This window comes from Xiphophorus couchianus, chromosome 11, assembly GCF_001444195.1.
Source record: "Xiphophorus couchianus chromosome 11, X_couchianus-1.0, whole genome shotgun sequence".
Lineage (NCBI taxonomy): Eukaryota > Metazoa > Chordata > Actinopteri > Cyprinodontiformes > Poeciliidae > Xiphophorus > Xiphophorus couchianus.
The window spans coordinates 5,472,518-5,494,136 of NC_040238.1; the positions used below are offsets into that span (position 1 = coordinate 5,472,518).

The 21,619-nt window shown below is 41.3% G+C and overlaps 1 protein-coding gene across 3 annotated transcripts in view; it reads left to right on the top strand.

Annotated features, from left to right (window-relative positions):
* jade2 (jade family PHD finger 2) overlaps positions 1-21,619 on the top strand; it is a 155,614-nt gene that overhangs the window by 68,416 nt on the left and 65,579 nt on the right. For all 3 annotated transcript variants that reach the window (XR_003597285.1, XM_028031502.1, XM_028031503.1), the window contains exon 5: positions 20,496-20,650. Coding sequence is in view for 2 of the 3 variants with exons in the window: in XM_028031502.1 (XP_027887303.1) it covers positions 20,496-20,650 (155 nt within the window). In the remaining variant the exon portion in view is untranslated. The remainder of the gene's footprint in view (positions 1-20,495; positions 20,651-21,619) is intronic.

Genomic DNA, 21,619 nt, shown 5'->3' on the forward strand with positions numbered 1-21,619 from the left:
GAGGCCATCAGAGCGGCGGCGGCGTTTCACCACAGAGCTCCACCAGGCGACGTTCAGATTCAGCTTAATCTGCTTGAAACCTCTAAGGACTTATTGTTAAACCTTCAAATATCTCATGTTTGCTTTTTGAAGATACAAGCAGATCATGAGAAGATATTAGAATTACACTAAAACATAGACAGGTGCGACCTCTGACTTAAAGAGGATAGAAAAATGCTACAGCTTTTTACGTGGAATAATTAACCAAAAGGTCATTTTTATGTTTGTTTTTCAGCTGTATGTCTGGTTTGTAACAATGTTTGTAATTTTATATCCACTTCCAGCTCACTGATATTACCTGTTCTTATTGCATTGCACTGGTGTGGAGTGCTTTACACTTTCCATTGTTCCATTTAACAAATGACGGTGAGTCCCTGTCGTTATTATCATCTGACTGAACACATTATGACGGACTGGTGCGTCTCTTATACCACCTGAAGTTTGTTTCTCTTCTGTTTTGTTTTTCTTAACTGTGATGGTTATTTTTATTGGGAGACTGGTGGCCGGTAACGTCTTCCACTGAGACTTTCAGGGAATCTATGATGCAAAATTCACATTTTGTGTTATTATACTTCAGTTTGGGTCTTAACTGCTTCTAGAAACACCTAAATGTTTTTTGGTGTCTGGAAAAGGAGTTGTTTCAAAACACCATGATTGTTGAGTTACAATCAAAAGGCACTGCACCGTTGCCTAGCAACCTCAGCAGAGTCCCTCCCGTTACTTAGCAACACAAAATGAGTTCCAGCGCGTTTGGTCAGCTGGTTTTCCCTCTGTACAATGGCTGCTGGAAAAGACTCCTGTTTGTTGAGTCTGAATTCAATGGGCACTGCTCCATTACCCAGCAACCCCTGCCCAGCCGGTTACCTAGCAACCCCAGCTGATCTCCAGCATTTGGTCTGCTGGTTTTCCTGCTGTATTCATTGTACAATGGCTGCTGGAAAAGACAAGATTTTAGTTGTCGACTCACCATCCAGAAACCACTTGCTGCAGTCTGGTTGGTTGAGCAGGAGGCTCCACTAATGCTTTTCAAAGATGTTCGGTTGTATAGTTGCACATCTGTTTGCAGTCACTTTGGTGTGTGAGTGTAAACGTTGAGTTGGGGGCGTGGCCAGCAGCAGCTTATTAGGATTTAAAGTGACAGAGACCCTAAAACAGCTCAGACTGAAATCTGATTATCTGAGAATGATTCTGTGTAAAAATGTGTAATAGGCATGTTTTGTATAGACCACGGACTGATCCACGGACTGTTAAAGGAAGTTTAATAGAAAACTAACCCTTCAGTTAGTCTTCAGGACTATTTTTACTTTATAACCCTTTATTACAAACTGAAGGGTTTTTAGTCAAGAATTATTCCTGTTTGGTTTGTATCATGGTTCAGTTGTTTTGTATAAAAATGTTTCCTAAATATTAAAATGTTTGAGCTTGAAGGCGGATGTAGGAATAACAACATGGCCGTTGCGTTGATGGCCTGTGATGACATTGTGATCTGCAGTGGCTGGAGGGTGGAGATTAGTGGCAGCGAGGCAGAATACATGGGAGTGGAACGTTACAGAAAGTAGAAGACTTAAGGACGTCTGGGTCAAACGGTTCAGAGCAACAGACTGAGTGGAAAAGAGTCGAAAAAGCTTGTAAGGTAAGAAGGATGCTGAGGTTGGAGCCACAGGGCAGCAGGCCGAGAGGAAGACCAAAACGAAGATTTATGGCTGTGGTGAAAAGGCGTAAAGTTCGCTGGGAAGAGGCTGCAGGACTAAAAGGAGATGATTCACTGCAGCACAAAAAGCCAAAGAGGGAAGTTCCTGAAAAACTGTTGCTGCTCTGGTTTCCTCTGTTCACAGGGTCAGAGCAGATGTACGGCAAGCGGTTAACGCTAAAAATCAGCTGCAGCTTTGGGATCTTAACAACATGACAGTTTTCAAAGACTAAGACTGAAACGATTCATCAGATTTATACATAATTGAAATAATACTCAACTAATTTAATTACTGATTAATTAACTGAATTATACAGACTCCAAAACAGGCAACTTGCTGACAGAACAACATAATCAGAGCAGTAATTAAGGCGGGACTGTACTAAAAAAAATACGTTTCTCAAGATAAAAAAAATCAATAAAATTAAACAAGTTTTTGCTTCACCTGCTTCAAATTCTGTAAAAAAATAAAAATCTCCTTAAATACATTTTGCTTCCAGTTTTTCCAAAAAGAGAATTAGGCAGTAAAATGTTTATTTAGCATTTTAATGTATTTTTAATCTTATATTAAAAATTTTCAAGTGATTAAAAGAAAAATCAGCAAAATGTGCCAATTTCTTATCCGACTGATCGATTAATAATTGTTAGTAGCTGAATCTGTTAGACTCCAGGTGTGAACTGTAGTTTGTTGTAGTTTGTGTGTTTCCGGTCTGCAGGTATAGAAACTTATAGTTTACTGTAGTTTGTTATAGTTTATTGTAGTTTGTTGTAACTACAATAAACTACAATAGTTTATTGTAGTTTGTTATAGTTTGCTGTAGTTGCTGTAGTTTACTGTAGTTTGTTATAGTTTGTTGTAGTTTGCTGTAGTTTACTGTAGTTTGTTATAGTTTGCTGTAGTTTACTGTAGTTTGTTATAGTTTGTTATAGTTTGCTGTAGTTTACTGTAGTTTGTTATAGTTTATTGTAGTTTGTTATAGTTTATTGTAGTTTGTTATAGTTTGCTGTAGTTGCTGTAGTTTACTGTAGTTTGTTATAGTTTGTTGTAGTTTGCTGTAGTTTACTGTAGTTTGTTATAGTTTGCTGTAGTTTACTGTAGTTTGTTATAGTTTGTTATAGTTTGCTGTAGTTTACTGTAGTTTGTTATAGTTTGTTGTAGTTTGCTGTAGTTTACTGTAGTTTGTTATAGTTTGTTATAGTTTGCTGTAGTTTACTGTAGTTTACTGTAGTTTGTTATAGTTTGTTGTAGTTTGCTGTAGTTTACTGTAGTTTGTTATAGTTTGTTATAGTTTGCTGTAGTTTACTGTAGTTTGTTATAGTTTGCTGTAGTTTACTGTAGTTTGTTATAGTTTGCTGTAGTTTGTTATAGTTTGTTGTAGTTTGTTATAGTTTGCTGTAGTTTACTGTAGTTTGTTATAGTTTGTTATAGTTTGCTGTAGTTTACTGTAGTTTGTTATAGTTTGTTATAGTTTGCTGTAGTTTACTGTAGTTTGTTATAGTTTGTTGTAGTTTGCTGTAGTTTACTGTAGTTTGTTATAGTTTGTTATAGTTTGCTGTAGTTTACTGTAGTTTACTGTAGTTTGTTATAGTTTGTTGTAGTTTGCTGTAGTTTACTGTAGTTTGTTATAGTTTGTTATAGTTTGCTGTAGTTTACTGTAGTTTGTTATAGTTTGCTGTAGTTTACTGTAGTTTGTTATAGTTTGCTGTAGTTTACTGTAGTTTGTTATAGTTTGTTGTAGTTTGTTATAGTTTGCTGTAGTTTACTGTAGTTTACTGTAGTTTGTTATAGTTTGCTGCAGTTGCTGTAGTTTGTGTGATTCCGGTCTGCAGGTATAGAAACGGTTTTCTGTCTCTAAACGCTCAAAGTTCATCTTCACCTCACAGCAGCTGAAAAGGACAAAAGCAAACTTATGAACACATGAACGTGCAGTAAAGTTCATGACCTCATCCACGACAAGGCAGCATGTGAAAGGTGAAATTACAGCCTTCAGTCTCTTTCGTCATGATTTTACTTTGTTCTCGTTGCTTTGTTTCCTTTTCTGCCACTTTTATCTTTTTAAAGCTGCTTTTTAGAAAGACGCCCACACAATAACTCATCTTTCTTGCAAAGGCAGAGGAGAAAACACTTGTACCAACACGCTGTTTGCCATTTGCATCATGCATGTAATGAGAACCTGAGCCCTCACCAACACAAAGGGTTTTTTCTCTCCTGCAGACACAAACACCACTCTGCAAATGCATTTCATTTTCAGAGAAACTTGCATAAGCGATGGCACCGTCTCATATTCATAAACGGTGATAAACACACGGGGAGAGCTGCTGTCATGTTTTTCCACCAGACCTTTATTCGCTCTGCAGTCTGTTTTTCTGCACTAATTTATGGGACACAAACGAGGCGACAGATTTTTAAAACCCCAGGCTGCAGTTTCCAATTGAGCTAAAGGGCAACTGCAGCCGCCAGCATGTGACTCAGTAGTTATTTTGTATTTTTTAATTAGCCTCACATTGATTTTCAAGTCTGTACCATGATTTCTGTTAAGAATGTATTTTTACCATCTTCAGCTGTAAGCAGTCTGTATTTAAAATAAACAAAGTTCTGCTGTGCATAATTACAATTTAAAGCCTCATTTGCAAATCTAAACATTTAAAACGGTTTCAGAAATAAATCCAAAATGCATAAATAAGCTTTCCACTTTAAAAGAATAGCAGTTTAATGTTGAGTTTGTAAGGAATAAGAACCTGCAGCTCTGCTTAAGTTTAAATTTACACATTTTTCAGCTTCAGCGTCATTAATTAGGCCTTTTAATGAGATGATAGGAAGATTTTTCCAAGTAGAATGTTGTCAAATAATAATTTGATAAAGCTTAAATAAGTATATATATCTTACTTTTCTTAATTAAAAAATAAGAAAAATAGACATGCGCAATATATATTTTTTATAAATACTATTTAAATAGTTGAATTCAGCTATGAGGATATCAGGTTGAGCTGGTTTTACTTGATTGATATGAAAAACCTCATTATTAATATAACATCTGTTTAGTTGGAGCTACTAAACACATTCTGACAAATGATCAACTTTCTGATTGTGTTTTTTCTTGATGTGTGTGCGATATGTAAATTCTATTGAATTATATATTTTATCTCATTTTGAAGCTATTTATTGGAAAATGTTTTCCTACTCAATACCAGATATGATTAGTTTTATTAATATTTTTATTATTATGCTGTGTGGAAACTATGATATTTAATGTTTGCAAATGATAAAAATATTTTCTCAGCAGAACTTAAGCAAAACAAATTGTTTAAATCAGATTAATAAAAATACTTAAATTCACTAAGATATTGGGATATTACATTGTGTTGGTTTTATTTGACCTGATCAGGTCAGATAATCAGAAAAAAATCTAAATAAACCCAGTAGCTGTGTGTAATTATTATTTTGGTAATTGTTTATGTTGATGAAGTTTTTCATGCTGTGAAATCTTTCGTCTCTTTCACAAATTGCTACAATTTGAAGCTGGTTCCCAGCTGTAATTAAAATGCTAAATCACGTATTAGCTGCTCTATTTAGTGGATACAGAACAAAAAGCTCTTGTTTCCACTGATTTAAGTAATAAAATAAATAAAATAAACTTCCCAATGAAGCTTCACTGTAAACACTTTATGATGTAATCATATCATGAACTATTTCTATTATTCAACAAATAATCATAATCACCATTTACTATTGTTTTCCAAATTTATGAATTAAATGGTTGTACTTATTTTAATGGATTTATTTAATATTTTTGACATTTCCAGCTGCACAGATTTATTAGACTCAATCAGAGGTATAGTTATAGCTGCTGCTTATTTATTTAAAATTGGGTCATTAATTTACAGTTTAGCTTCCGACACGTTTTTTCTTTTTTTTATAATGGAAAGTTTATGTCGTCTTAAACTGAAGATGTAAAGTACAACGCAAAGATTTTTCTTTTATCTTTATGTCATAAAAACATCTAGCGACTCGTCCTGCATTTGGATAAAAACAGCAAAGTTTGTAAAGGAAAACTCTTATCTTTATTGACTAAAAAAAAAGGAAAATAATTAACCCAAAATTTGACATGACTGTAAACGTAAAACGTACATGTTTTATTTACTGTTTTGCAGCTAAAAGAGGAAGAATTCATAATAATATTTTGGTGTTTTTAATGTTGGCCCCTGGATATTTTCAGCTTGGAGATTTTGTCCCTTTGTGCAGAAAGTTAGGACACCCCTGATTCAGAGGATATAACCACTAAAACCATTTTTATCTCTGGTTTTCTCTTCCTCAGCCGTTGCTGCTCACTGTGCCTCTTTGGCTCCGACTAACTGAGTGGAAAATATGAATGAAAACATTCCCCCGACTTGTTGGCCCAAACTGCTGCAGGCACAAACACTCAGCCAATCCCAGCTCTTTTCTTCTGCTGCCGTCTCTCCCTGCTGCATCCCCTTCCCTCTTGTTACGTGTTTCTTCTCTTTTGTGTAACACTACCAGCACATTTCTGAGCACAGGAAGGTGGAGGTTGGCTTTTCCTTTTTTCCTCCCTCAGTGTTTGTCTCCCCAAACTCTCAGAGCTCCAACACAAACAGGCGAAGCCCGACAGTGCTGTGTGTGTTTGTGTGCTGGTATCGGTTCAGGGCTGCTTGCCGTCACATGTTTGATCATGTGCGACGCCGCTTTCTGCTCAGGTGTTCTCCTGGAGCCGGCGGTGGTTTAGAGAAAAGCTGCTAACAGGTCTGAATCATATCCATGACAACAGGCGGACTGAACCTCGGAGCAAAATGGCAGCTGGCTGTAAAATGCATTAATGCTCGCTTTCTGTGGCTGAAGCTAACATTCCCCCTCGGCGCCGATGAGTTGGCAGGAAAGTGGAAAAGTAAACCTGCAGCGCTACACAAGATATGTCATAATTTATTATCAGGAATAAAACTGGGATGAGAAATAAATTTGGTTGTAAGCATAAAATCTGCAACTATGTGCCTTCATCAATACTTGGAATGTGACTTTACCTTCAGGTTTGAACCGTTCCTTTATCCAACATGCTTCAGAAACAGGAAGCAGAGAGGAGCACTTCAGTTAGCATCAATTCAGTTAGCAATGGTTCAGTTAGCAGCAGTTCAGTTAGCAGCGGTTCAGTTAGCAACGGTTCAGTTAGCATCAGTTCAGTTAGCAGCGGTTCAGTTAGCAACGGTTCAGTTAGCAGCGGTTCAGTTAGCAGCGGTTCAGTTAGCATCAGTTCAGTTAGCATCAGTTCAGTTAGCAACGGTTCAGTTAGCATCAGTTCAGTTAGCAACAGTTCAGTTAGCATCAGTTCAGTTAGCAACAGTTCAGTTAGCAACGGTTCAGTTAGCAACGGTTCAGTTAGCATCAGTTCAGTTAGCAGCGGTTCAGTTAGCAACGGTTCAGTTAGCATCAGTTCAGTTAGCAACGGTTCAGTTAGCAACAGTTCAGTTAGCATCAGTTCAGTTAGCAACGGTTCAGTTAGCATCAGTTCAGTTAGCATCAGTTCAGTTAGCAACGGTTCAGTTAGCAGCGGTTCAGTTAGCAGCGGTTCAGTTAGCATCAGTTCAGTTAGCAACGGTTCAGTTAGCATCAGTTCAGTTAGCAACAGTTCAGTTAGCATCAGTTCAGTTAGCAACAGTTCAGTTAGCAACGGTTCAGTTAGCAACAGTTCAGTTAGCAACGGTTCAGTTAGCATCAGTTCAGTTAGCAGCGGTTCAGTTAGCAACGGTTCAGTTAGCATCAGTTCAGTTAGCAACGGTTCAGTTAGCAACAGTTCAGTTAGCATCAGTTCAGTTAGCAACGGTTCAGTTAGCATCAGTTCAGTTAGCATCAGTTCAGTTAGCAACAGTTCAGTAATGTTTTCTCTGCAAAGCCTGTAATTATTGAGAAACGATTTGGTTTCCGTTTCTGTTTGGAGCTCCCTGATTGGAGGAAACCCCGAGGTGTAAAGGTGTTTGATTGGCTCCTCTGACGTGAAGGTGGCTCACTAATGATGATGGAGTTTCACCCAGAGGGAAACTTTCTCTCCTCCTGTGTTGATGACAGCAGTCAGTACAAATAAGTGAAATGTGTCCAGTTTAAGTTTCTTTCTGTTCATGAAACGGTTTTCCAGTCATGGTCAGAGTTTCTAATCGTTCCCACATTCTCTCTCAGAGTTCAGCTGCTTCTGACCGCAGGGTCCAGAAATCATTTATACCGTTCGCTGCTTTAACAACGTTACCGTGGAAACAGAGAAAAACAAAGGACAGGCTGTTTGCAATGAACCTATGAAGATGATGAATTTGTCTTCAGGTTAAATGATACAGTGATGATAAAATGAGGTTGGTGTTCGGACGCAGAGGACAGCAGTGACTTGGTTTTTACATCAGCTGAACCAGGCTGGTTCTGTCATGGTTTTCAACAGAGGTGGGGACTCGAGTCACATGACTTGGACTCGAGTCAGACTCGAGTCGTTAAAATCACGACTTGAGACTTGACTTGAAAAAATGCTCAAAGACTCGGACTTGACTTTGACTTTCATGCCATTGACTTGGGACTTGACTCGACTTGAAGCTGTTTACTTGAAAAGACTTGATATTTTTTACTCAAAGTCTTAAAATTTAAAACACATTATTTATAAAGTGGCGTCATTAATTAATGTCACTCATTCCGTATCAATATGCGCAGACCGTCACTATGGTTTTCCTCTCTCCTTATGTATGTATGTGTACGTAGCTGCAGCACAACCAATCAAATTAACAGGATTTGGACGTTTAAAAAAACGCGGCAAAGCTACAGAGCTCAGGGAACGAAATACGAAATAACCGCTCGAATATGCTTCCGCGAGTAATTTCTTTTGGCTACGTAGGTTATGAACTTTCGACTAAAAACCGAACTGCAACTTGTAAAACATGCAAGAAGAGAATATCGGATGGAGATGCCACGACGTCCAACTTTGTCCGGCATTTGAAGCTTCACAAAGATCGGTAGGTGGCGCTTTTCTTTTGCTGTAAGATAGCTGACTTTAGCTAACTTCGTGTTAGCTAAAGGGTTAAATTGGTGATTATTTACCATAAATCCGGTCCTTCAAATGCCTCCACAAATAATGTGCACCGTGTTAGCTCAGGAAGCCGGTGGATAGTGAGCGGGGCTCCGGAACAGAAAGCAGATTCTGGACCTGAACACAGGGAACAGAGTCTCTCTGTCCCATCATGATGATGAGCCGGGTCTAGTATCATCTAAGGATGGTTGGTGTATTTGAAGACATCTACGTTGGAAAATTATATTGACAATATATTGTTTTGACAGGTTAGAGAAAAGAGGAAAAAACTGCTGTTATGGTTCTTTGTATTGTGCTGTGGAAATGTCAGCATTTTCCTCTTTTTTATTGAATATCAAGTTTAACAGAACTGGGCAATAAAGTGGTCCAATTTAAAAATGTTCTTTATACTTTGTGTTCAGCTACACATGTTCTATCATTTGAGATAAATACATATTTTAAAACGAACAAATGGTCTATTATTTGAATTTTATGTATAATTGCAAATTATATAAAAAAAAAAAAAATAAAAACGACTCGAAATGACTTGAAATTAAAGGTTCCTGACTTGAGACTTGACTCGGACTTGAGGACAAAGACTTGAGACTTACTTGAGACTTGCAACACAGTGACTTGGTCACACCTCTGGTATTCAACTAAACTATTCAACTCAGTAGATTATTTCAAAGTGGGCATCCTGTGTGCCCCTGGAAGCCAGGGTGGGTGACCCCGTGTGGGTTGTGGATGCTGACCTGATTGTCTGCATGCAGACAGCAGGCTGTTTCCCAGTGAGGGATTGGTGGAGGTTGGCCAAAGACAGGAGCTGTTGGCACAACACGCCGCCTCTGTCACGTCCTCTCACACATCTGAGCTCACTCTCTGTCTGGCGTGAAAACGGGGCAAAGAAAGAGAGGGATTACAGGGAGAATAGACGGGTTTCTCAGCCATACTCTGACACTGAGGTATTTGAAGAATGAGAGATTATTTCAGACCCAGTTTGAGCAAACAGAGAAATGATTGTTTGCTTCTGAAAAAGAAGAGACAAGAGGCTCAATCGTGTATTCAGAACAACTTCCGGATCCGGTTTGTTTTCTGCATTTAAATTTGAAATCCGATTTCATCATTCATTCAGACATAAAGAACTGTGTTTTCCTCTTATTTGAAAATCATTCCTCAGTTTGATCTGCAGTTTTTAGTCAGTAGTTTGTAATTTATTGGCCTTAAACCTTAAAATAAACTGAGATGAAGATAAAAGCTGTTAAAAGTCTCAAATGTTTAAACATTATGTCCTTTAAATGCTTCCTCCACTGCCGTTCCTTTTCTTTTCTGGGTTTTTCTTGGGTCCAAGTTGTTCACCCTAACTTTTTTCAAGCTTACAGTTGGTTTGTTTGTCTTATTTTTCTTGTAAAAATAGATACCTAAGTTTGATCAGACACTAAACTGCCAAACTGCCTTATTCTCTTCCAAAAATATCAGATTATCATCAGCGTAGTGTAAAACCTCTGCATGTTTTTGACTGGAACAGCTTTTTATTTAGGATGCTACTTTCATTGTAACATTAAATATAAATAGACAAATGAGTTTGTGAGAGTTTTATCTTCTTTTACACCAGCTGCTGTTGCTAAACAGCCTCTCTGACTAATTAAAAGTTTGTTGGTTTGAAGGATTTTCTCCTGAACGCCTCCTCCGTCCCGCGCTGCTTTCCGTTCGGCCTCGTGTTCGTTTCCAGCCTGGTTCCGTTCGGCTTCCTGTTCTGCGTGAGCGATCTGTCAGGAGTTGATGTCTGTTTAAACGAGACGTGTCCTGTGTGGGCTCGCTGTCAGAGCCGGCTCAACCCACACTGGAAACGTCTTGTGTAAACACCGTCTACCTCGCTGCGCCTTGTGAAAAGATTGTTATTGGTGTTTTATGAAAATGGAGCGCCAGATTTACAGAGTGGTGAGAAACACATGGGAGCAGGAAAGAACGGAAACATCAAGCCGACTTTCTGCTCCATACGTTTAGTTGGTTATAATGTTCTCTTGTCCTCTTCAGTTATTTTTGTTTTTGTTTTAATTTTTCCCATCTGATTAAACCAGATCTTGTAATTTGATGTAAAACAAAATATAGAAGGTAGATAAACAGTTTCTTCCAATAAGAGTTGGACTTTTTTGCATAAGTTTCAGATATTTAGTCTGTTGAAGGGTTCTTGTTTGATATTTCTCCAGTCCGAATGAATAATTTCTGAAAGTTGTTTTTAAATAAATAAGCATTTAGCAAAGCCCTGCTCAGTTGAGTTTTATTACAAATAGATCTTACTTTTGTTGTCCATCATTTTGACTGATGAGGTCAAGAAAAATCTATTTTAAAATGATAATAAAATATTCAAAAGTATTTAATTTTCATTGAGTTTATTTAATATTTAACCCGAAGAATCTGAACAGAGAATCAACATTGTGCAATCAAGTATCAAGCAGATGAATATATTTATATATTTCTCTGCAGTGACTAAAAACTGTTTACATATAAACAACAGCGCCCCCTGGATGCGAGACAAGCTCTACTGAACATCTCTTTCTGTTTGAGAACAAAATAAAAAGAATTTCTTTAAACGTTGGCCTTAAATTAATTAATCACAGGCCTTAAAATTCGTCATGAAAGACCTAAATAATCCCATATGTAGTTTTTTTCCTTTTCTGTCAGGCAGCAATTTGAGTCCAACCAGCTGAGACTCCAGGCGGTTAGGGCTACCGGTAGCCACATGCTACTTTACCTTTGCTAGCTAGCTAGCTTTTTTCACAATTTGTGCTACGTTTAATTGCAGAGTTGGGTAGTGACTAGTTATATTTGCTCAAATACATTTACTTAAGTAATGTTTTAACCAAAATCCACACCTGCAGTTTTTGTTAAAGTTTCACAAGTTTTTTATTTAAAGAAACTGATTTGGAAAAAATATTTAACCTGATTTTGTTATTTTTTTACTTCTATGAATTATTGTCATTTTGGTTCTTAAAATAACATTTTCTCTTAACTTCATATTTTGTTTCGTCTGGTGATGTAATTTTTAAATATTAAATGATTGATAACTTGATCAGTTACTCAGTAAGTAGACTTTTTACCAAATACCTTGTTAAACTAACTTGATTCATTTCTTAGATGGATACTTTTCTCTTTTACTTGAGCCCACAGGATCGTTTTGGTTTCTTTCTTCCATTTGTGTCTCAACTGCTTCTAAAAACAGATCAAGAGCTTCAAAAACCAAGCCAGACATTTTTTGGAAATAAGCAGGTGTGCAGAGAATGAGACATTTCCAATACCTAAATATGCTGAGCCACGTTCGACAGACACTGGGCTGTTGCCTAGCAACCCCGGCAGGGTTCAGTTTGTTACCTAGCAACCCAAACAAAGCTCCAGCACGTTTGGTCAACTGGTTTTGCTGCTTGGTTGAGTAACATTTTTAGGTATTCTAACTCCTCTGCTTAATTTTTCTACTTTTGATAGTTTGTTGGGTCTTAGGTTTCATTCAGGGTTTCATTATAACTGTATTAAATGTCTCTTACTGAAACCTGCAGATAAAGTTCTTAACTTATCTTCACCGTCTGGATGTGATTTCAGATCTGAAAACGTCATGTTACCAGAGAGCCAAAATGTTTTGCAGTTGTTCCTGTTCTTCAAGCTGATGTAACATTTTGTTCGCCAGTTAAGCGCCGGCGTTCCCTCTTTCCTCGTAACTTTCCGCTGATGGCTGAGAGATTCTCCAGCTCCTGCGAGGCAGAGCGGCGTCGTGCCGCTCCGCTCCGAGGAGCCGTGTTTAGGTTTCATTGTTTAGGAATGGGAGCCAGTGCAGTTCCTCCTGAATATTTAATGACACAAACCATAAAGATCAAAGCTAAATTAGCTGTCCTGTTGTTACGACTCCGAGGGGAGAACTGTAAAATATCGCTCTCCTCTGGCTTTCTTCACTCCTCTTGCTCTGCTTAAGGTAAACACACACGACAAGCCAAGAAGGAAAATAATTCACACCTTGAAAACGTTTAAAATTTTACTTTTTTTGCGTCTGATTTAAGATATTGACATGGAAATGGGCTGAACTTTATCCATGTTGGAGAAAAGCAGGCAGACGTCAACATGAAGCGCCAACTGATGATTATTTGATCAATTTATATATAAATTATTCAAATACATTGGTACATTTTTCATCTAAGCCTTTTTTTTTACATACAATATTAGGACATTAAAAGAAGCTGATCTTTCCTGCTGAAAGTTTTCTGTAGTTTTGTCTCATTTAGACCAAAATGATTTTGTGTTTTTACAGTGTATTCAGCACTGCTGCCATTAAAAAGGCAGAAAAATCTCAGTCTGGATGATTTGGCTCAAAAATTTAATACATTTTTCACACCAGATCTGGTTTCAATCTCTCTTTTTTTGCTCACCGTTTTTACAAAACAATAAATTATAAATGACAACGGGGCCAAGAATGCAAGAATTTGAGTTTAATTATGAGAATAAAATCATGATAGAAGAAAAAAATATGCAAAAGAAAAAAAATCATTTTAAAAATACAAGAAAAAGCTTATAGTTTCAAAGTAATACTAATAATTTGATCCTGATTAAAGAATAAATAAAACTTAAACTAAAGTATAACTTCAAAAGATGCTCAACATTCTTAATTTTTTGTTATTTTTCGTGTTGGAGTTTTCATAAAATTACTACTTTATTTTCCTAATTATAAGATTTTATTCTGGTGATATTAAAACTTTATTCTTGTAACTTTCAAACTCAAAATAAATAAAAGATATAAAACTCACTTGTCAAAGAAGACGGTAGTTTTTGGGTTTGCTAAAATCACTGTTAAAAAAATCCAGATTTTCCAAACATTAAATTTTCAAAAAGCAAAAATTTGAATAATTGATTAAATGGATTTATTTCCTCCTCCATGGGCTGCCACCTTATCGTGGTGGAGGGGTTTGAGGGCCCAATGATCCTAGGAGCTATGCTGTCTGGGGCTTCATGCCCCTGGTAGGGTCACCCAAGGCAGACAGGTCCTAGGTGAGGGACCAGACAAAGTGCAGCCCGAAGACCCCAATGATGAAAGAAAACCTTGGACTTGGTGTTCCCTCGCCCGGACGCGGGTCACCGGGGCCCCACTCTGGAGCCAGGCCTGGAGGGGGGGCACGATGGCGAGCGTCTGGTGGCCGGGCTTTTACCCATGGAGCCCGGCCGGGCTCAGCCCGAAGAGGAAACATGGGCCCCCCCTCCCATGGGCCCACCACCCGTGGGAGGGGCCAAAGGGGTCGGGTGCACTGTGTGATGGGTGGCGGCCAAGGGAGGGGACCCTGGCGGTCCGATCCTCGGTTGCAGAAACTGGCTCTTGGGACGTGGAATGTCACCTCTCTGGTGGGGAAGGAGCCGGAGCTAGTGCGTGAGGTCGAGAGGTTCCGGCTAGAAATAGTCGGTCTCACCTCGACGCATGGCTCTGGTTCTGGAACCAGTCTCCTTGAGAGGGGCTGGACATACTTCCACTCTGGAGTTGCCCAGGGAGAGAGACGTCGGGCAGGAGTGGGCATACTTGTTGCTCCCCATCTCGGCGCCTGTACGTTGGGGTTTACCCCGGTGAACGAGAGGGTAGGATCCCTCCGCCTACGGGTGGGGGGACGGGTTCTGACTGTCGTTTGTGCTTACGGGCCGAACGACAGTTCAGATTACCCACCCTTTTTGGAGTTCTTAGAGGGGGTACTGGAGAGTGCTCCTCCTGGGGACTCCCTTGTTCTGCTGGGGGACTTCAACGCTCACGTGGGCAACGACAGTGAGACCTGGAGGGGCGTGGTTGGGAGGAACGGCCCACCCGACCTGAACTCGAGCGGTGTTCTGTTGCTGGACTTCTGTGCTCGCCATGGATTGTCCATAACGAACACCATGTTCAAGCATAAGGGTGTCCATATGTGCACTTGGCACCAGGACACCCTAGGCCGCAGTTCGATGATCGACTTTGTCATCGTTTCATCGGATCTGCGGCCGTATGTCTTGGACACTCGGGTGAAGAGAGGTGCGGAGCTGTCCACTGACCACTACCTGGTGGTGAGTTGGCTCCGGTGGTGGGGGCGAAAGCCGGTCAGACCTGGCAGGCCCAAACGTGTTGTGAGGGTCTGCTGGGAACGTCTGGCGGAATCCCCTGTGAGACGGAGCTTTAACTCCCATCTCCGGCAAAACTTCGAACACGTCCCGGGGGAGGTGGGGGACATGGAGTCTGAGTGGACCGTGTTCCGTGCCTCCATTGTCGAGGCGGCCGATCGGAGCTGTGGCCGCAAGGTTGTCGGTGCCTGTCGCGGCGGCAACCCTCGAACCCGTTGGTGGACACCTTCGGTGAGGGATGCCGTCAGGCTGAAGAAGGAGTCCTATCGAGCCTTTTTGGCCTGTGGGACTCCGGAAGCAGCTGATGGGTACCGGCGGGCGAAGCGGCATGCGGCTCGGGCGGTTTGCGAGGCAAAAACTCGGGCGTGGGAGGAGTTTGGAGAGGCCATGGAGAAAGACTTCCGCACGGCTTCGAGGCGATTCTGGTCCGCCATCCGGCGTCTCAGGGGGGGGAAGCGGTGCAGCACCAACACTGTTTATAGTGGGGATGGTGTGCTGCTGACCTCTACTCGGGACGTTGTGGGCCGGTGGGCAGAGTACTTCGAAGACCTCCTCAATCCCACCAACATGCCTTCCACTGAGGAAGCAGAGCCTGGGGACTCTGGGTTGGGCTCTCCAATCTCTGGGGGCGAGGTCGCCGAGGTGGTTAAAAAGCTCCTCGGTGGCAAGGCCCCGGGGGTGGATGAGATCCGCCCGGAGTTCCTTAAGGCTCTGGATGTTGTAGGGTTGTGTTGGTTGACGCGACTCTGCAATATCGCATGGACATCGGGGGCAGTTCCCCTGGACTGGCAGACTGGGGTGGTGGTCCCCCTGTTCAAAAAGGGGGACCGGAGGGTGTGCTCCAATTATAGAGGGGTCACACTCTTAAGCCTCCCTGGCAAGGTCTATTCAGGGGTCCTGGAGAGGAGGGTCCGTCGGATAGTCGAACCTCGGATTCAGGAAGAGCAGTGTGGTTTTCGTCCTGGTCGTGGAACACTGGACCAGCTCTACACCCTCGGCAGGGTCCTGGAGGGTGCATGGGAGTTCGCCCAACCAGTCTACATGTGTTTTGTGGACTTGGAGAAGGCGTTCGACCGTGTCCCTCGGGGAGCCCTGTGGGGGGTTCTCCGGGAGTATGGGGTACCGGGCCCTTTGATACGGGCTGTCAGGTCCCTGTATGACCGGTGTCGGAGTCTGGTCCGCATTGCCGGCAGTAAGTCGGACTCGTTTCCGGTGAGAGTTGGACTCCGCCAGGGCTGCCCTTTGTCACCGATTCTGTTCATCACTTTCATGGACAGAATTTCTAGGCGCAGCCAAGGTGTTGAGGGGATCCGATTTGGTGGCCTCAGGATCTCATCTCTGCTTTTCGCAGACGATGTGGTCCTTTTGGCTTCATCAGATCGTGATCTGCAGCTCTCGCTGGATCGGTTCGCAGCCGAGTGTGAAGCGGCCGGGATGGGGATCAGTGCCTCCAAATCCGAGGCCATGGTCTTGAGCCGGAAAAGGGTAGAGTGCCTTCTCCGGGTCAGGGGGGGTGTCCTGCCCCAAGTGGAGGAGTTTAAGTATCTCGGGATCTTGTTCACGAATGGGGGAAGAAGGGAGCGGGAGATCGACAGGCGGATTGGCGCAGCGTCTGCTGTCAAGCGGGCGCTGTACCGGTCCGTCGTGGTGAAGAGAGAGCTGAGCCAAAAAGCGAAGCTCTCGATTTACCGGTCGATCTACGTTCCCACCCTCATCTATGGTCATGAGCTTTGGGTCATGACCGAAAGAACGAGATCGCGGATACAAGCGGCCGAAATGGGTTTTCTCCGTAGGGTGGCTGGGCTCTCCCTTAGAGATAGGGTGAGAAGCTCAGTCATCCGGGAGGGACTCAGAGTAGAGCCGCTGCTCCTTCACATCGAGAGGAGCCAGTTGAGGTGGCTTGGGCATCTGGTCAGGATGCCTCCTGGACGCCTCCCTGGTGAGGTGTTCCGGGCACGTCCCACCGGGAGGAGGCCCCGGGGAAGACCCAGGACACGCTGGAGGGACTATGTCTCTCGGCTGGCCTGGGAACGCCTCGGGATTCCCCCGGAGGAGCTAGAAGAAGTGGCTGGGGAGAGGTAAGTCTGGGCCTCCCTTCTGAAGCTGCTACCCCCGCGACCCGACCTCGGATAAGCGGAAGAAGATGGATGGATGGATGGATGGATGGATGGATTTATTTCCCAGCCCAACTCAAACTCTAATTTTGACATTTAAACCTGACTGGACGTTTCCAGTTTCCTTAAGATTAGATGGGAAAACCTTCCAGCCTGAGTCAGCATGATGCTGCCACCACCGTACTTCTCCATCTTCCATCACGGCTCCTGTGCCGTTTATTCTGCTTCCTCTGTGGCTGTGCAGGAAACACTCATCTTCCCTGAATGTTTCGTTTTTTCCACTTTGAGTCGATGTTGCCATTCTGGTAATTGTCCATCAGTGATGAGCAGCGTTTCCACTGCATCCATTACTCTCATAAAAATAAAAAATAAATCGCACATCTGATCCATTTTTGTCTGCAAATGGACAATTTCAACCATAACGACCGAATCAATGTGCTAATGTGTAATGATGAGTGTGTAACGTTAAAATGTGTGTGAGGACGAAGCAGACGGAAAACTGAAGCTTATTTTTATCAGGCTGATATGTGAAACTGGACAAACGGAGAGGAAACAGACGCAGACGGCAGGATGGGGAAACGCTGCTGCTGCGCTTCAACTGCAGAATAAAACAATCACATCTCTTATTAAACCGTACTTAGTCACTATAAATCCTCGTGTTTAATTTATTTAGCTTAAATGTGTTTGCGAATTTATGTCCTTTTGTGTTTGCTGAAAGTTTACAATGAGACATGAAGTCAAATAAAGCGAATGGCGTCCATAAAGGAAACCTCAGTGTGACGTTAAGGTCAGCAGGAAGTGAGTGAATGGATGCAGAGCATGATGGGATCGAGTGTCAGACGCCGCACCGCGATGCCAAACGAAGGCAAACAGCGTCTCCCATTTCCACATTCATCACAGCAACACAGAAACCAGCAATATCTGTCAACATGGAGGCAACGGCAACTTTGCCGCTGCGCCGGCAACTGGTCCTCCTGGTTCTGGTTCTGATTCTGGTTCTGGTTCTGGTTCCTGCTGCGCAGAGAAATGCACATTAGCAGTTAGCGCTGAAATGATTAATCTGATAAATTATTGCTTAAAGCAAAACTGTTTTTGCATTAAAAATGAAAAAAACCTTTGTCTGTAAATTTGTTCTCTAGTGGCAGATTTAGTTTAAACTCTGTGAATAAAATCTCCTGTTGAGAAACTTTTACTGTCCGTTTATCACCAATTAATCCAAAACAATCAACTGATCAACTGATCATCTCTCCGCTGTATTGATGATCAGTTCAGCAGGAGGGACGGAGCTTCTCATGTTGATGTTAGAAGATTTTTGATCTGCGTCCTTTGCTACAAAAGATTAACACAGTATTAATCTGCTACTACAAATTAATACTGTTAGTCAACAAAGTGTTTATTTTCTTATTAAAAAATAACTGAATTGTTTGTTTGCATCATTTAAGGCAAAAATTCCTTAATTTTAATGAAAAACTTATATTTCCACTGGCAGATTATTTCACTTATAACTTTAAAAAATGTCTTGTTATAAGTGAAATAATCTGCCAGTGGAACTAGAACTGGGTTGCTAAGCAACGGGCGTGGCTTGGCTGGGGTTGCTAGGCAACGGGCTGGGGTTGCTAGGCAACAGCGCAGTTCTCTGTGTGGAATAATCGGTCAGTGGAACTAGAACATTTTCATCAATATTTAAAACAAACTCGTGTTTCTGAAAAGTTACTTTTGAGTTAGTTTTGTCTTATTTCAAGTTCACTAAAACATTTTCACTATGAATTATCCCAAAACTGCTTGGTAAGATTTACCTGAAGGCGAGAGCGATGATATTAATATTTAAACTCAGAGCTGTTGTGCTCGTTGTTGCTGAAGGTCACGGCGTCTCCAGACCGACCTAACGGGCGTGGTCGCTGCGTTCCTCTGGGTGTGGCGTTTTACTCGCTGCTGCTTCCACCGGCCAGATGAATTACGAGCTTGTAAAAGAGTGTATATGAGATCGTTTCAGTTTTATTGATTCCCAGAGTTCCTGACCTCATTTCCTGCCACTGTTGACAGAAACATTGAGGCCAGAGGCTCCGGAGACGAGACGCAACACGGAGGAGCTTCTGTCACCACTCCACCGGTTGCATTGTTTCTGGACACTTTTTCCTTTTAATGAATTTGTCAAACTGTGATTTAGACAAAATCACAGTTTAGTTTGTCCCAGGCCATGTCTGCCAGGGACATTCTGCAGGAACACTGGCAAAACCTGGACAAACATTTTTCCAGATTAAAACTGTTTGCAGGGTTTGTAATGGCAGCTTCATGCTTTAAAGGATCAAATGTCATCAATATTTTTAACATTCACCATCTGAAACAGAGGAGGACGAGGAAAACGGAAAGGAGACGAAACGAAGGAGTGAGAATAAAGGATGGAGTCGGATGGATAAATCAATAAATGAATCGATTTACCTGGATTTTTTTTCCATCTTTGCTCTGGTTGCGTTTCTATCGTTCATAGTGACGTCAGAGAAAATCTGCTCTTCAACGTCAATCTCAAATTTATTTATATAGCACTTTAAAAACAGGGTTAAAACGGCACCAAAGTGCAAAAACGAGTTTGGTTGAATTATGTGACCTGAGGTTTAGTTTATTGTTTATTAAACTTTACTTGGTTTAAGTAGGAGGCCTGTTGAAGCAATTTTTCAAGTTTTTTTTATTGTAAGGATGGAAGATTAATAAACAAAACTCTTAAAAATCCACAAAGTTTAAAGGCGACCTGTTGCCATATATATTTACATTTTGCATGATTTCGTTATTCCATCTGAGACTAAAACATAAAAGACGTTTTCTGGCAATAAGTTCATGTTTTTTTGTTTGAGCCATTTCATAAACCATCGTACTGTAACATCTCATTCCATGGGCTCTGTGCCGTTACCTAGCAACCCCAGACAAGCTCAACCCATTACCTAGCAACCCCAGTGTTTGGTCATCTGCTGTATGCTCTGTATAATGGCTGCTGGAAAAGACAAGAGTTTTTGTTGTTGACTTGCTGCTTTCTGGTTGGTTGTGCAGGAGGCTCCACTACTGCTTTTCATAGATGTACGGTTGTATATTTGTACATCTGTTTGCAGAGATTTTGTTGTGTAAGTGATGAGTTGTGGGCGTGGCCAGCAGCAGTTTGTTTGGATTTAAAGAAACAGAAACCCTAAAACGTCTCGGACTGAAATCTGATGATCTAAGAATGATTTAGTATAAAAATCGGGTTTTGCATAGACCAGTGGTGTCCTGAGTGGGTCCTGGAGGCCCGGCATCCTGCATGTTTCAGAACCGAAACCTCCAGGACCGACTCTGGACTCCTCTGGTTCCGACCAGAACCAGATCCATCCTGACCTGTTCAAACAGCAGAATCTGTTTAATGGGTAAATTCTGATTACGAGCTGCTTCCAACATTTTCCAACAACCTGTTAGCCTGACTGACCTCATTAGAAACGGCTCCTGAGTAAAACATGTCTGTTGGTGTTTCAGGTCACAGCTGGAGTCAACGGGCGGCGTGTCGGCCGACGGCCGGACCAAGGAGGGAGACGCTCAGCCTCCTCGCTGGCAGCAACACGGCTGCTACGACCTGGACGACCTGGACGTCACCTGGCTGCAGCTGGTCAACCAGGAGTTCAGGCAGATGGGTGAGCCGCCGCCGCCGCCGCCGCTGCAGCTGTAACAGCTGTTACTGCTGCAGCCACTGAATTGATTGATTAATTAACAGAAGAATAAAGACTCAAACAGACCATTTACTAAAAGAACAAATAATTGAACCAAAACTGTACAAAAAAACATTTTGCATTCAACATAAAATCACCGCCTTTGTTTAAACGTCTGAAGTTTTAGTTTTGCTTCACCTGGATCAAATTATTTTAAAAAAATCTCCTATTAAGCACATTTTGGTATCCAGTTATTAATCTGTTAATCCAAAATCAAATTAGTTCTACACTTTATTGATAAGTCAAGCAGAAATGACAATAGAAATATTTTTTATCCTTTGATACAAAGATCGCTGTTATTGCATTAAATGCAGAAAAAGTAGATTTATTTTATTAAAAAAAGTTATTTGTTTAATTGCATCTTTTAAAACGGTTTAGGTAGTTAAAAAATATCTGTTTTATCCAGTTAATCAGAATAATCAGATTGTAAATTAAATGCTAGTTGAAGCTCTTTTCTTCCAGTAAAGTGGATATAAAAAAATACAACATTAAATTCTATTAAATCCATTTTTAGTGTGAAACTTTCTGTAAATTAAACTTCAGCTGTTTTCTCTTTTCTTTCTTGATCTTCACTTCTTTTCCTTTAAGTTTTCTGCAGTTTTCTGTCGTTCTCTCTTATATTTTCCTTCACTCTGGATTTGCCGACCTCGAGCTTCTCTTCTGTTTCATATTTCTTATCAGATCAGTCTTTTGCAGATGAAGTGTTTGTGTTTATGGATCCCTGCTGGGCATTAAATCCTGCAGAAACATCTGCATAAACTTTCACTAGACTGGAAAGACGACAATTAATGTAAACCTGCAGTTTTCAGCAATGGTTAGCAGAACGACATGCAAAGACAGAACATGTGCTGGAAGTGAACAGAGTTCAACACACAAACACAAAATAACCACAAG